This window comes from Falco rusticolus, chromosome 1 (assembly GCF_015220075.1).
Source record: "Falco rusticolus isolate bFalRus1 chromosome 1, bFalRus1.pri, whole genome shotgun sequence".
NCBI classification, from domain to species: domain Eukaryota; kingdom Metazoa; phylum Chordata; class Aves; order Falconiformes; family Falconidae; genus Falco; species Falco rusticolus.
In genome coordinates this window covers 114,181,765-114,194,943 of record NC_051187.1, presented here as the reverse complement: position 1 = coordinate 114,194,943, position 13,179 = coordinate 114,181,765, and the positions used below count along the sequence as shown (strand labels likewise).

General features: G+C 38.7%; 1 protein-coding gene across 3 annotated transcripts in view; it reads right to left on the bottom strand.

Annotated features, from left to right (window-relative positions):
- The window catches only part of INPP4B (inositol polyphosphate-4-phosphatase type II B), a 225,206-nt gene that overhangs the window by 68,676 nt on the left and 143,351 nt on the right, over window positions 1-13,179 (bottom strand). For all 3 annotated transcript variants that reach the window (XM_037397011.1, XM_037397022.1, XM_037397002.1), the window contains exons 14-15: window positions 11,303-11,480; window positions 5,738-5,950 (exon numbers count right to left, since the gene is read on the bottom strand). In XM_037397011.1, coding sequence (XP_037252908.1) covers window positions 5,738-5,950; window positions 11,303-11,480 — 391 coding nt within the window. The remainder of the gene's footprint in view (window positions 1-5,737; window positions 5,951-11,302; window positions 11,481-13,179) is intronic.

Sequence of the window (13,179 nt, the reverse complement as noted above, 5' to 3'; positions counted from 1 at the left end):
GCAGTTAGTCTATTTGAAATAATACAGCAAAAATGTAGATCTTCAAAGCCTTGCCAAATCAAATCTTGTGTGCAACTGCCAGTTTTGCCATAGTACTTGACAATCTATTTTTGATAATTTAACATACCCTCTATTTTATCACATCAGTTATTCTGATCAGGCAAATGTAAAAATCAGACTGGAATTAGAAACTTGCTGTCATGACATGTTTACTAGGTAATCTCTTGTTTCGTTCTTCACCTTTCACACAAACTACAACCATCACACTTAACTGAGTTTATAATAAATATGAGAATTACAATAGATTGACAGAAGAAATTCTGCACAAGCCCAGGACAAAAGAGATAATGTGGAGTGAAAGAGCGAGCTGTTATGGAACACAGATACAGAAAAAGTCCTTCAGGTGCTGGATGCTGCAGAAATTGAAGGTCTTGCACCTACTTTTGTGGGGCTGAGTAAGAAAAAGCAAAAAAACCCAAGCTGTACAAGAAATGAAGCTGTGCAAAAGGCTAGCAATCAGACTAAACCCAAAACACAACAAAGGCACAACACCCGCCCCCCCATGTGTATGTTTCAATGTTGAGTCATTCTGAAACTGATGCAGAGCAACCAGTTCGCTTGAGCATTAAACATGGGAAGATAATATCACTGCTTTTCTTCCTACTTTATGACATAATAGCCAGAAGCATTATGTAAACATCAGGCCTCGAGGTTTAAGAATGGAGTTGCAAAAGACAACAAGAGAGAAGGTTAAAGAAAACTGAAAACTCAGAGAAATACCACTGCTCCATAGAAATGGTAACACCTGGGAGTTGGGTGAAGGCAAAGTCAGAACTACTCTCAAGGCAAACATTTAATCTAAGGTTTATCTTTAATCACATGCCACACTTCTTAGGCCATTATCCTGACTAAGGGATCTGATCTTTCCCCGTTCCCTCCACTTGAGAGCACACCCTGAGACAAGCAGGCATCCTGCCCTGAGGGACATGACACAGGCCTGCAGACAGAAGCGTGTACTTGCAGAATCTGTACAGCAACACAGATCCTCTCCTCCAGCTCCCCAAACTTGATTCCTGGAAAGTTCTTGTAGGGCTGCCTTAAGGACAAGTGAGCATCTAGTGTTGTAGCTGGATGTAGAAACTATGGTTTGATCCTGTCCCTTCATAAACCCATGACTTCCCCACACTATGAAAAAGGTATTGATTTAAAAGAGGCAAGAAGCTGGTCACTCTCATGAAGAACTGCATTTCATTCACAGATTGTTTAAGTACTGCATGTACAATGTAACAAGTGGAAATATCTGCACGGGTATGCACAAAACAAACCATTAGACGCATGACTATCATTCACATGCATAAATACAATTTAAAGCCAAAGACAGAGGAGAGATATAGATGCCTTTAAAAGTTTCATCCTGTATGTACCTCAAGCATTCCTGAAAAACATCTAGAATGTGGGTGAAATGATTGATTTCCACCACCCACAAGTACTATTTTGGGAAGGATTCTATGAAGAGCAATGAAATACTGCAAACAGCAGAAATTCTGGCCCCAGGTAGCTGCAAGTTTTACTAGAGAGTAGCAGGGAACTTCAGGTTTTCTAGTCACTGAAGTTGCTGAGGTATATGAACTCAAGTTGCTTAGCGTGGCTTCAGCAACGTAATTTCCCTTGCCTCCCTCTGCTGGGGGAGTTTAATCCCAACACAAAGAGTGTTAAGCTCTTAATGAGCATCTGGAGTTATTGCACAAGCAACACAAATACGAGTCTTTGTTTCATTTTGGAAAGAACACTTTTCTCTCTTCAAACCAACTATTAACCCAGCATTGAGATGATGTCTATACAATATTCACACAAACATTCCCCGAGGGTTTAGAAGCAAATTCATAAACATCTGTTGCCAGAAAGCTCACTCTTATTATCATATAGCTGGCTTTTTTACATATGGGCAAGTGAGAGGGAGCCAGCTCTTTTTCTCCACATAGAAGGTTCCTGGGATTAGAAGCCATCATAGGAGGACAGAAAAAGTAGACGTGTCTATCGTTAATTGTGACTTTATTCTGTCTGAACCAAAGATGCCCACATTTTTCCAAGAGAGCTGCTGAAATTCTGCAGTTTGTTAAGAATGATTCTTGAGTAAAAAAGCAGTTTCCAATCAACGAAAATCAAGTGACTCCATATTATTCTCTGTGATAAAATATCCATCCAGTTCACACTCTTTGCCATCCTTACTACTCCCATAACGTTTTCCTGTAGCCTAGCACACTTTCCACGCGCCTTTCACCTTCCCAAGTGGTCTATTTCCAATTTGCTTAAGAACTACCTCACAAATGTTCATTTTGCTGCATGTGCCAGGTTAAAGGACAAAATCAACCACAGCCTCTCAAGTAAGCAGTCCTATAAGGCCTCTGTGTGAGCTGAGGGATCAGAAGAAAATGTCTTATTTCTTGGTATGCTGAAGTACTAAGACCTTAGATTCCCAAGCAGGATGCTTCTCCCCTGACACCAGTTTTCCCACCAGTTGCTTTGGAGCTAACTGGATGGTAAGTTTACGACTGTGGTGTGAAAGAACAAGAGAAACAAGGTCTCTGGCTCCCTCTCGTTACTGCTTCTTTAAGCTCAAAAGTCAAACACATGACAGGGAATGTGGAAATCTGTAACAGGGCTTGACCCTCTTGGGACAAGGCAACAACATATTGACATCATCTACTTCTTCCAACTTTCAGGAGCCATTTAGGATGTTAAGAAGTCCCAGCACATGTGGCTAGGTGTTACTAGTTAGAAATGGCCATAGTTGCTCTTCTCTTGCCACCTCTGCTGTAGCACTGGCACACGTGCATGCATACTTATAGTGATCTCCGTGAAGAGCTAGGCCTTGCCATCACAGAAGGATGGACACTTTTCTTAGGACATTCTGCAAAAGAATTCTATTTCATCCACCCAATTAAAAAAAAAAGTAATTAATTTCCATTTGCTCTGTAAGTATTGTTCAAGGGCAATTCAACTCCCTCATTTCACCGAACAGGAGTAGAAACTGTTTTCCTGTCATTGCACCTGACTGGATGTCTTCCTCCTAAGCACTGCGGGTCAGTGGAGTCCCAGAGGCTGTTTTTCTGTTTTTAAAGGATTCTCAGGCTTTCTAAATTCACTACAGAGCTCCTTAGACATCTCTTTTCCCTCTACATACACCACTGCAGTTGCATGCTTTAGTTGTGCCAAGTATGAGAGAGCAACTGCATTCCCCAGTGCTATGAAGATACCGTGTCCTGCCTCCTTCATATGGGTTGATAGCCCCATATTGCCTTAAGGTCTTTTTGAGGTATGCTTATAAATAAAGCAAATATCTTAACTAATGTGCATGACTAACACCCTTTTTTGATGTGACAGTGCTTTGGAGTAGAATGTATTGCACACAGGTCGGTATTCAAGATGCCTGTCTGAGTACCACGTCAGTATTTGTACATTACTTGTTGGAAATGCCATTTTGCCTGTTCTTTGTAGCTCCAACCATGGCGAGCAGCCAGTCAGAAATGAGAGCAGAAATAGCTCCACATGGCAACGTGCCTACCTTTTCTTGTGCTATACAGGACAACATGCTTTGTTCCCTCCTGCAGGGAGGTTCTAGGATAGTGGAATCAGCTGGCTAAGGAAGAGACTATCTACCCAGAGGCAATCTAAAACTCTCAAGTTAGTTGTTTTTCCTTCAACAGCAATGCTTTGTACTGATGTAAACAGCTGAAACCATACTGCTGTCAGTTACCCTGGGATGAGTATTTGTACTTGGTATCAAGGAGAGGTACAACAAAGTATTGCTATGAAGAAATCGGCTTTTTGGAAAACACTCGTCACTCAGTGAAAGGGCACCCTGCACAGTTAAGCAAATGGGAATTATTCCTTAGATACAACTTTGGATGCCAGAGAAGTGAGTGGATCTCACCTAGTTTTTGAACGCTGCCTTGTATTCGTTTTCATGATGGTTGTAAGGTAATGCAGTCATTGGAAGTGGATGGAACAGGGTCAGCTTAAAGAGTTCTTGATGTCACTGATTAGATTTCAGGCAAAATTAAAATTGAAATTCCAATTGCAAACTGCAACTCTAGTGCTTGATAATAGTGTGTGTGGAAAACAACAGAGGAGGATATAGTACTGTGCATACAAAGCAATGTATCTCAAAGTTTTTTTCCTTTATAGTTAACTTTCAGAGTAGATTAAGCATTTTTTCAAATTTTAAACTCATTTATTCTTTCTCTTTTCATCATGCTAATGACAATTTGATCATTAAAACTCATATTATTCATTACCACCATTGACAGAAAGAACTGAAAAATAATGGAAGCGTGATCTTTCATATGAGAAAAAAACAAATTTTCTCTAAGATTTATACTGTCTCAAGTTTGACAGTGACTCTGACTCAGTTTAACTCAGAAAATACTTAGATACACTTAACTTTGATCAAGCAGGTAATCTTATTAATTCAGCAGAAAAAATATTTACACTTTAAACTAATATGCTTATATGTTTTAATAGATGAGGACCAAGTACCTGGCAGAAATATTTTTTTTTAAAAAAATTGATAATGAAACACAGTGAAGTTAGTTTCTCTGCAGAAAAGCTCAATTAAAGTACTAAATTAAAATACAACTTGCACAAAAATGCCATTTTTCCAATGCAAAATTTCTCCCTTTTATTAAATCTATGGTGGTATTTATTTTTCTGACTGTTTCAACAGCTGGAAACAAACATTTTGGCTTTGATTTCAAGGAAAGATGAACCATTCTAGCCCCTCAGGTTGTTGAGAAAACACGAAAAAGTGAATTCAAGCCTCTAAAACCAGATGACATAAAAGAATGAGTTAGTTATTGTTTAAATCTAATGACTACTTAATGCATGGGGGGTTGGAAATATTTCTCTTTTCTCTAGAAGAAATATATTTATCTTCCATTATTTGTGGTATGGATAGAAATTACAGTTCAGGTGTAAGTACTGTAGTGCACAAGTAATTAATTATATAGAAAAGAGATTCATATGCTTGCATTCTTTACATTTATGAGAATGCAGTGATGAACTGAAAGTATGAGCCTGAACCAAGTAAAAATAGCTTAAGTTCAGGGTGTATGTAAAAAAGAAGCAGATCCATCAAACACATCCATCAAAATAATTTACAAAATTTCAGCCATATACATAATATAAATCTTTGAAAGATATGCTACGAATCTAAAAGCCATGTTTAATTCTTTTACACAGTCTCAGACATCCTCTAAGAACAGTCTTAAGGGAAAAGAGCTCTGTTTTGCTAAGGGCTAATTCATGTGTATTTTAAACCATTTATGTTCAGCCTTGGGGGGTGGGGGGAAAGAATTTTCCTTCCTAATAGCACATGTTGTTCCAGTATTCTTAAATCTGCCTAACTTGCAAAAGGAACTAAAGAGCAAAGAAAGGCTATTTTCCTCTCTGGGCAAGAAATACTCCTCATCCTCACTGCTACATGTACAACCAAGCAGCCACTCAGAAGCACACCGTACTTACAAAAATCCTTTCAAGTTCATTTCAAAACATATAATGCATCTGAAAAATATTATTTCACGGTTTTGCTCCCCTCTTGCCACACCCCCTCCCCACTCCCTGCCACCCCCGCCCCACCCCCCATAAGAAATGACCGGGACATTTAAGGCTTTTATTTGTTTATGCTGATTTGTAAGGTTAAGGATTGAATACCAACCAAGAGTGTCTGACTACTTACCCACTCCTCCTCGTCATACTCGGAATGATGGGGTATAGAGTCCTGTCTTTTAATCTGAGAAGGATGACCCTGATGCTGCGAATCACCCTCCTCTTCTGCACTGTTTCTAGGCACAGCTGGTTTCTTGAGGACACAGCCAGGCCGGGCTGTGTATAGTGCTAAAAGGGCACTTCTGACCAGCTGATCCTTAAATGCATGCACAAATAACTCTGTCTAGAAAAAAAACCCAATGAATGAAAAGGTTAGATCAAAGAATGCAATACTGCAACACAGCTATAACACCGAACTACCCTTAGGCAGAGTGGTTATTTGTTTCAGGCTGGCCTGAGAGGCAGAAAACAAAGCAGACCAACAAACAATGAGGAACAATTCAAAAGTTTCAGGGACATCATCACATTCTACAAAGCCAGAGTTTGAAGGATTAACACAAAAGTACAGTATCTGTCATAGATATCATCGATTTTTTCACACAATCCTATTCTATTTGAGTTCCAAATTTTGCCTGCAGAGATAAGCCTCTACAAGAACAAGTTCCAAGACTAACCAACCACTGCTCAATAATTTCCAAGCAAGTGTCAGATAAAATGTGATTAACAAATTTAAGGATCTTCTTAAAACCAGACCATTCTACACTGCTGAGATTGCAGTAGCGGCAAATGCAGGGTTTCCAGAGATAAATGTTCGTACCTGTAGGTATCAACCCAGAAATCAAGGCAGGTGATGACAACCAATTTCTACATTTATTTTACTCATTTTTAAAGAAAGGAAACCTTGAAGTAGTTTTTCTGGGCTCTCTGAAGATGTTATTCAATCACTGTATCATTTTTCTAAATCCTTCTGGTTGACTGTGACAGCAGGAAGTTTACTGTATTTTTAAAAACCTCCAACCTCCCCTGCATGATTTTTCTCCCTTCCACCCCAACAGGAAAAGGAAAATGCTTTCTGCATATGGTCTTTAGCATCTCTGTACTGTATCTATGCAACAGCACTTGCAGTTGCCGCCATTCTGCCATGCACGCCCATCTGGGGCAGTCACACAACACGTGGCCCTGTCTCCACCATGCCTCTTACTTCGGAGTTGGCTGGCACGACTTACTGAACAGGAGAGGGTGAGCGCAAAGATGTTTCCTTTCACTTCAGGGTGGCAATCAGTAGCAAAGCCACAGTGACAGACAGCTGGGGCGAGTCACATTTTTGAACATTTGACAGGGTTCATCTGTCCAAGCAGGGGGAGCATGCACCCTGACACTATACCACATCTACCACACCTGACCCAGGCTGCCAGAGCTCCTCTCCTCAGTCAGAGGCCCTGGTTCACAGATGATGATGAAACAGTTTCACATTTCTCTCACAGCCCAATTACCTGAATTTATTTATTGCAGAGTAGTGGGATTTAGCTGCCTTCCTATTTACCCAAAACATAGTGGATTGTCATGTGCAGATTCAGATGCTGAACTGCCTTTATGCACACAATCTTAATTAAACGGGCATGCGGAAACATATGTAGCTAAGAGTCAGAGCAACCAGCCTGAACAAGCAGTCACACAAAGCTAGGAAATTGTAGAAATAAAGGTTGCCCAGCCAAGCTTCATTCAGCCCTTTCATGCTTCTTATGCAAAACCTGGAGGAGAAGTAGCAAAAAAAACCCCAAACCAAACAAGTTTCAAGTGTCAGCATCTATCTCCCTGTAAATCTTTCTCAAAGTTTTTCTGCACTTCTTACTTCTGTTCTTAGCCCATCCCTTTTTGCTAGTACTTACTCCCCTTTTGGGCACCTCTACTCCTATGCAATTTATTTTTCTGGCTTTCCTACCTCAATATGCCCTCAGAAGTTTACTGACATTTAGACCACAATGCTCTAAATAACTGGTGTCTTAAAGCTCCAGCTGCTGGGTTAGGCACATGCCTGAGAAGTTTCTCCTTCTTCCAGTTTTCATGATGTTTAGGACATGGTTGCACATAGAAAGGCTGAAAATTTGCTGCAAATAAAACTCCAAAGTCTTAAAAGTAAGAATCTCAGGGATATCTAAGCAAAGTTATGGTTTTTTTAAACCAACATCAGGACTTCCTTCAGAGTTCAGCTGGGATTCTTTAGTGATTAGGCTTGGTGACACTATTCATCTCCCCAGCAATTTCACCAGACCTATTCTGTGTCCTCCTTGCTAACTTGGTGCCTGAGGGAATGGGTGCTTAAACAGCTGCAGTTTTCTTATACATAGCCCTGCAGGTCTGCCTCATGGCTGCCCTGAAACGCATCATAGGACAATTTCACTTTTCTACATTTCTAGCCTTCACATGTTGTGTGCTTAGATAATAGGTACTCTTTGGGGAGTACTGCTATAAAACCTTATCAAGCTTCTATAAAGCAGAGGCAAAGTGAGACTTGTGGAGTTGACTTTTCTTGCATGGTAACAACAGAGCTTCTCTTCAAGATGGTTCTACAGTTCGTCGCGGTTTTGCTGAGGGTCTGTACCTCCCCCCCTCAAAGTCTGCTTGAGATCATTTCAGGTCTCTGCACCAGGCATGGTAGACTCAAAAAAGCTTTAAATTTCAGAAAAAAATTAAGTATTGGACACCTTCAAGTAAGGAATGCCCACTATGGCTGTAATGCATATTAGGTAACTAGCTGTTTAAGTAATTTAATCTAATATCAATATTTTATAGGGAAAAATAATTTTAAAAAGCAAACTGGCATGGAAGTGAACCTCCTTTTTTTCATATAAAAACTAAAGTGCTTCTCTAATTAAATTCCATTCAGGGATTCCATTGGTTTAACAACAAACTACATTTTAACTGCATTTTCTTACAGCTCAGTACAGCTAAATTTGCAGAACATCACTATTTATAAAATCATATTGAAATCACGAAATGAGTCTATACAAAGAAATGAAAACTTTGCAAATTCTTTTAGATACTTGACTAAAGAATATTTCTGCAAACAAAGATAGGCATAGCTGGAAAATGAATTTATCAAGCCTTCTGCAAGCTGCAAATGCTGATATACTTGTCGACAGCTAAAGGCTTCCTTAATCAATTAACAGAAAGTGTTGATAAAAGGTTAGTCTCAGGAAAACACTACAGTACACTGCAAATCATCTATGGAGCAGTAAAACCATGCTTAATATGAGAGAATAAGCTCAATTTATGAAGCAGCAGTGGAATTACTTGATTTAATTTTCCACTTTCAATACATGGAGCCAGTCCTTCCATTTCTAAAGTAAATCCTTAACTGTAATTGACATTATTGATAGCTCAGATGTACTCGCTGCTACCTAATGTTTTTAGAAAGAATTATTCTATATATCAAGCTTAACATTATTTTTAAATAAAAAGTGATATGCTTTTTAATAAACTTGAGGGATTTAATCACCAGGCAAATCATTTTTATGATTTCTTCAAACACTGGTTTAATTTCTAAATTTCTATCAAGTTAAAACTATGAGAACATTTTTTTTTTTAAATAGAAAGTATACAAAAGGTGCAAGAGCAGAAGCACCTCATATGCCTCAAGCATACAGGTAGGCATCATGTAATTCTAGTCAGAAGAGCATGCCAACCTATCTTAAATATAACCAGGAACACTCTGTTGGTCTTGATTCTCCCACACTGAACCAGAGAGTATACCTATACAGATAACCTATATAGACAGGTTATCTTAGGATATCAAGATGATGCTTTGTTTTATATATGAGGGATCTAATTGCAGAACTATGTGGGTTCACACAATTTGGGTTTTTGAAACTTAATAGTGCCCTTCTCTAAAGTTGCTTCTCGGCCTTTCCTTTCCTCCCCAACTCTCTTCCCTTCTTTACAAGCAGATATCCCTCCACACTAGTTTCTTGAGCAGCTGTTCCACCTTCTTTCTCAATTATCTGCCTTCTCCTCAGAGTGCATTTGGGAATAGACAGGGAAGCAGATATTCAACTGTTCATTCAGCAGCTGTCCAGACAACTGCATTCATCTCTTCCAATCAAAAGGTGGAGGCTGGATAGATAGCAGGGGCTGTCAGGTGGACTACATCAGGTGAGACTCCTGCTTCCACATCTGGGAAGCTGTGCTCATGTACTAACCAGCAATTTAATCCTGGCCCTGAAAAGTTGATATGAACATTTACAACTAAATCACCAGCTATAAATTTAAAAGATCTGTGACTTTTCCAAACTGAATTGATTGTCTTTGTTGGCCCTTTTCTGTAGTCAGGCTCTCCAATAGGCCACGGTTCAAATGGCAGGTTAGTATCATAGCTCCTTGCAGCCACTCTGAAATCATCCGCTCCTCCTGCTCAGACAGGCAAAGATGGGAAGAGCAAAGCAAACGGCTATAGCTAATATATGAATTCCCCAGCAAACCAGGTCTTGAATCTTCAGAACAAACACTTCTTCGATTTGTTTTACTTGTGCATGCATATTTCTTTGAACTAACCACTAATAGAGCAGCTCCACCTATTCTATGCACAATAAAGAACGGCCTCCAGTACTACATGGGAAGGTACACTATAATTGCCACAACCCCCTCCTAAATTCCTCCCTTTCTTTTCCAGGCTGGATTCTACTTTCTTATATCATTCCTGTAATTCACAGTGACTTCAGTGTTCTCAGAGTTACTTTGGATTTAACATCTGTAACTGAGAGCAACGTTTATCTCCCCCGTGGCTCCAATGCAATGCCTTCACAGTATGCAGCTGAGCTCAATATTCAGGTTTGAAACTCTCCCATTGAACAATGTACTGCTGGGATAATAGTGCTCAACAGACCACAGGGGTTGCCACTTCCCAATAGCTGAAGATATATTGAAATGGTTATTGATAGTGTTATTAAGTCATATTGAGATCACATTACAGAAGGTACGGCCCATGAAGCAATGGGAAACTTTTTTCAAGCCCTCTGGTCATAGCTATAGTGCCTAATATTTTTATAGGCTAACATATGCTTAGAAGTACTTTAGACTTCAGCTAATCTCTCATATCACTCTGTGAGACAAGTGGAAAATACTATCTTCCTTAATTTAGAGCTAAAGAAACTAAGATGAGGAAGAGCCTACAGCTACAGAGGAATATAATAGGAGAAAAAGAATTAAAATTTGAGACCTCCTGGTGCCAACTTCCTAGCTTCTCCTTCCAGACTATATCACCATTTTTGATAATGCTGTATTGTTCTAAAGCTTATGCACAAACCTGGCTTGAACTACATCCCACAAGTAGCAGTTTGATGTATCACAGAAAGAGAAACAAAATAAACTTTTATCATAACACAAAATTAATTACAATAATCTATTTTCTATAAACCCCAGTATGTGAACACTAGAGGATAACAATGACACATGAAATTAAATTAATTATACTTTCAAATAAAGACAATCTTTATAGATTTCCTTAATTTTTCTATGCAAAAAGCCTACAGAAATGCTAAATAACATTCTTTTTCTAATAGCAACGTTTTGAAGTTCATTTTAGCAGAGCTTATTTAACATTTCCTGATGCTGTGAAAGTCAATTTATGCAGAAAAAAACTCAGCAGTTAGAGACTTGGTTATTCCATTTTCCATTGCAGCGAAGATTTGAATCTTACTTTTTCTGAAAGCATCTTTAAAGAATTCTTCAAGCTGTCTGGAGAACGCTGGCTTGCAGAATTAAGCAGCAGGTCTGCATGGCTTGATATGAGAGGTTGTAGATGATTGATGTTGCTGAGAACTTCTTTTGCCTTGGCTGTGTTTTCAGGTGAATAGTAAATACACTGGTATCCAGTACTGTAATAACAGAGAGAGAGTCACATAATGTCAAAATAATTTCTGCTATTAATAACAATGCTTAATGTGCTAAAAATCTTAGTCCTAGTTTTGCAAAAAAATTACAGATACCTGAACTTCACTGATTTCATTGAAACCCTCTTTCCTTTAATGGTAAAACCAAATCCTTGCTTGAACAGTAAAGGGTAACAGACTGCCCACCATCAAACACTCCAAGTAGTACTGTTCAACCTAATCACGTAATCAGCAATTAATATTAACATAAGAAAAATGGGGTTTTATTTATTTATTTTCAAAAATGTAATTCTAGAGAAACAGGTTTCACCAAGTCAGGTAATAATCACAAAGAGCATAAGGCTCTTTGTTTTTCCAGTGAATTGCCCATCACATTATTAATTACCTCACTAGGTCTTTCAAAATGAGCCATTAATGTTTAATTGATCAATGGCCACACTATGTTTCAATAACCAAATAACCAGTTATCTGCAATAAAAAACCCCTGTGTTTAGTTTGCAAGAAAAGACACAGAAATGGCGTGTGAGAGTTAATTACTACAAAACCACACAAGTGCACACTGAAAACTTCCTACTTCCCTTTTAACTGTTCAGAAACTACAGGAATTCTTTTGCACAACTTCTTTTGTTTCCCTTGTTTTTTCCCCCCAACACTTACTAACTATGCGATATCCTTTTATACCTTTATTCCAAAATTCCATTTTAGACAGCATGCATACACCTACTGGTTCTTTGCTGTAATATACATTTCCCCACCTAAAACTCTTGTCCATAATCCTTCTCTTTATAAAGCCCTGCTTCAGTCTTTCAGAGAAACTAACAAAAATCTTTTGCAGTTTCAGATCAACCCATAATGCAGGAAAAAAATGCAACTATGAAACTTCTGGAACATTACCAATGCCAAAGCAATGTAGATACTACTCCCCAGTTGGTTCTGTATCTCTTTTCTTTCCTTGTGTCTATTTGTCATACATCTTTCAGCCTCTTCCACCCTTTCCCCAATGACTTCAGTTTTTCTTAATTTCATATATCAAGACCTGAATTTTGACACTCATCCAATCCTTTGAACTTCACGTATTGCTTTTCATTTGTCTTTTTCCAGACCTCTTCACTCCCCCATTTCCCCTTTGTGTCCTCTAGTGTCCCTTCCAGTTTCTCCTCAATGGTTTTCTACAATTTAGAAATTAAATTTAATTCAATAAAGGACATATGCAATACACATTCAGAAGTCCAAATGAAGTCACCTCCATAAAACTTAAAAGGCTTAACTTTTGGCAAAAACAGACAGATTCACGCCATCTTAAAACTAAGCCTCTTGCTTAGATACTTGGCCGAGTTACAGTCCCAAGTTCCACAATACTCCATCCTGTTTTTCTGTCTTTCACCAGTGCCTCCGTTTTTAGATACAATTCCTTGTAGAGGCAGTCAGAATGAATGGCATCTGAATCAGCAAAGCTTTGCCATGATCAGTCATGCTACCAGCCACATTAAAATCACTATGTCTCCAACACACAATCCATTATATGAGTTGCTAGACTGATGAGTGCAGTAGTCAGAATCATGAATATTTCAACAAAATTAATTGTATAAACTGTCTGTCCTAATAAATTGAGCAAAAAAAAAATAAAAAAAAAATCACCGTCCCTCTGAGAAATGAGGAAATGGACACAGCTCTGGCTTCAAGG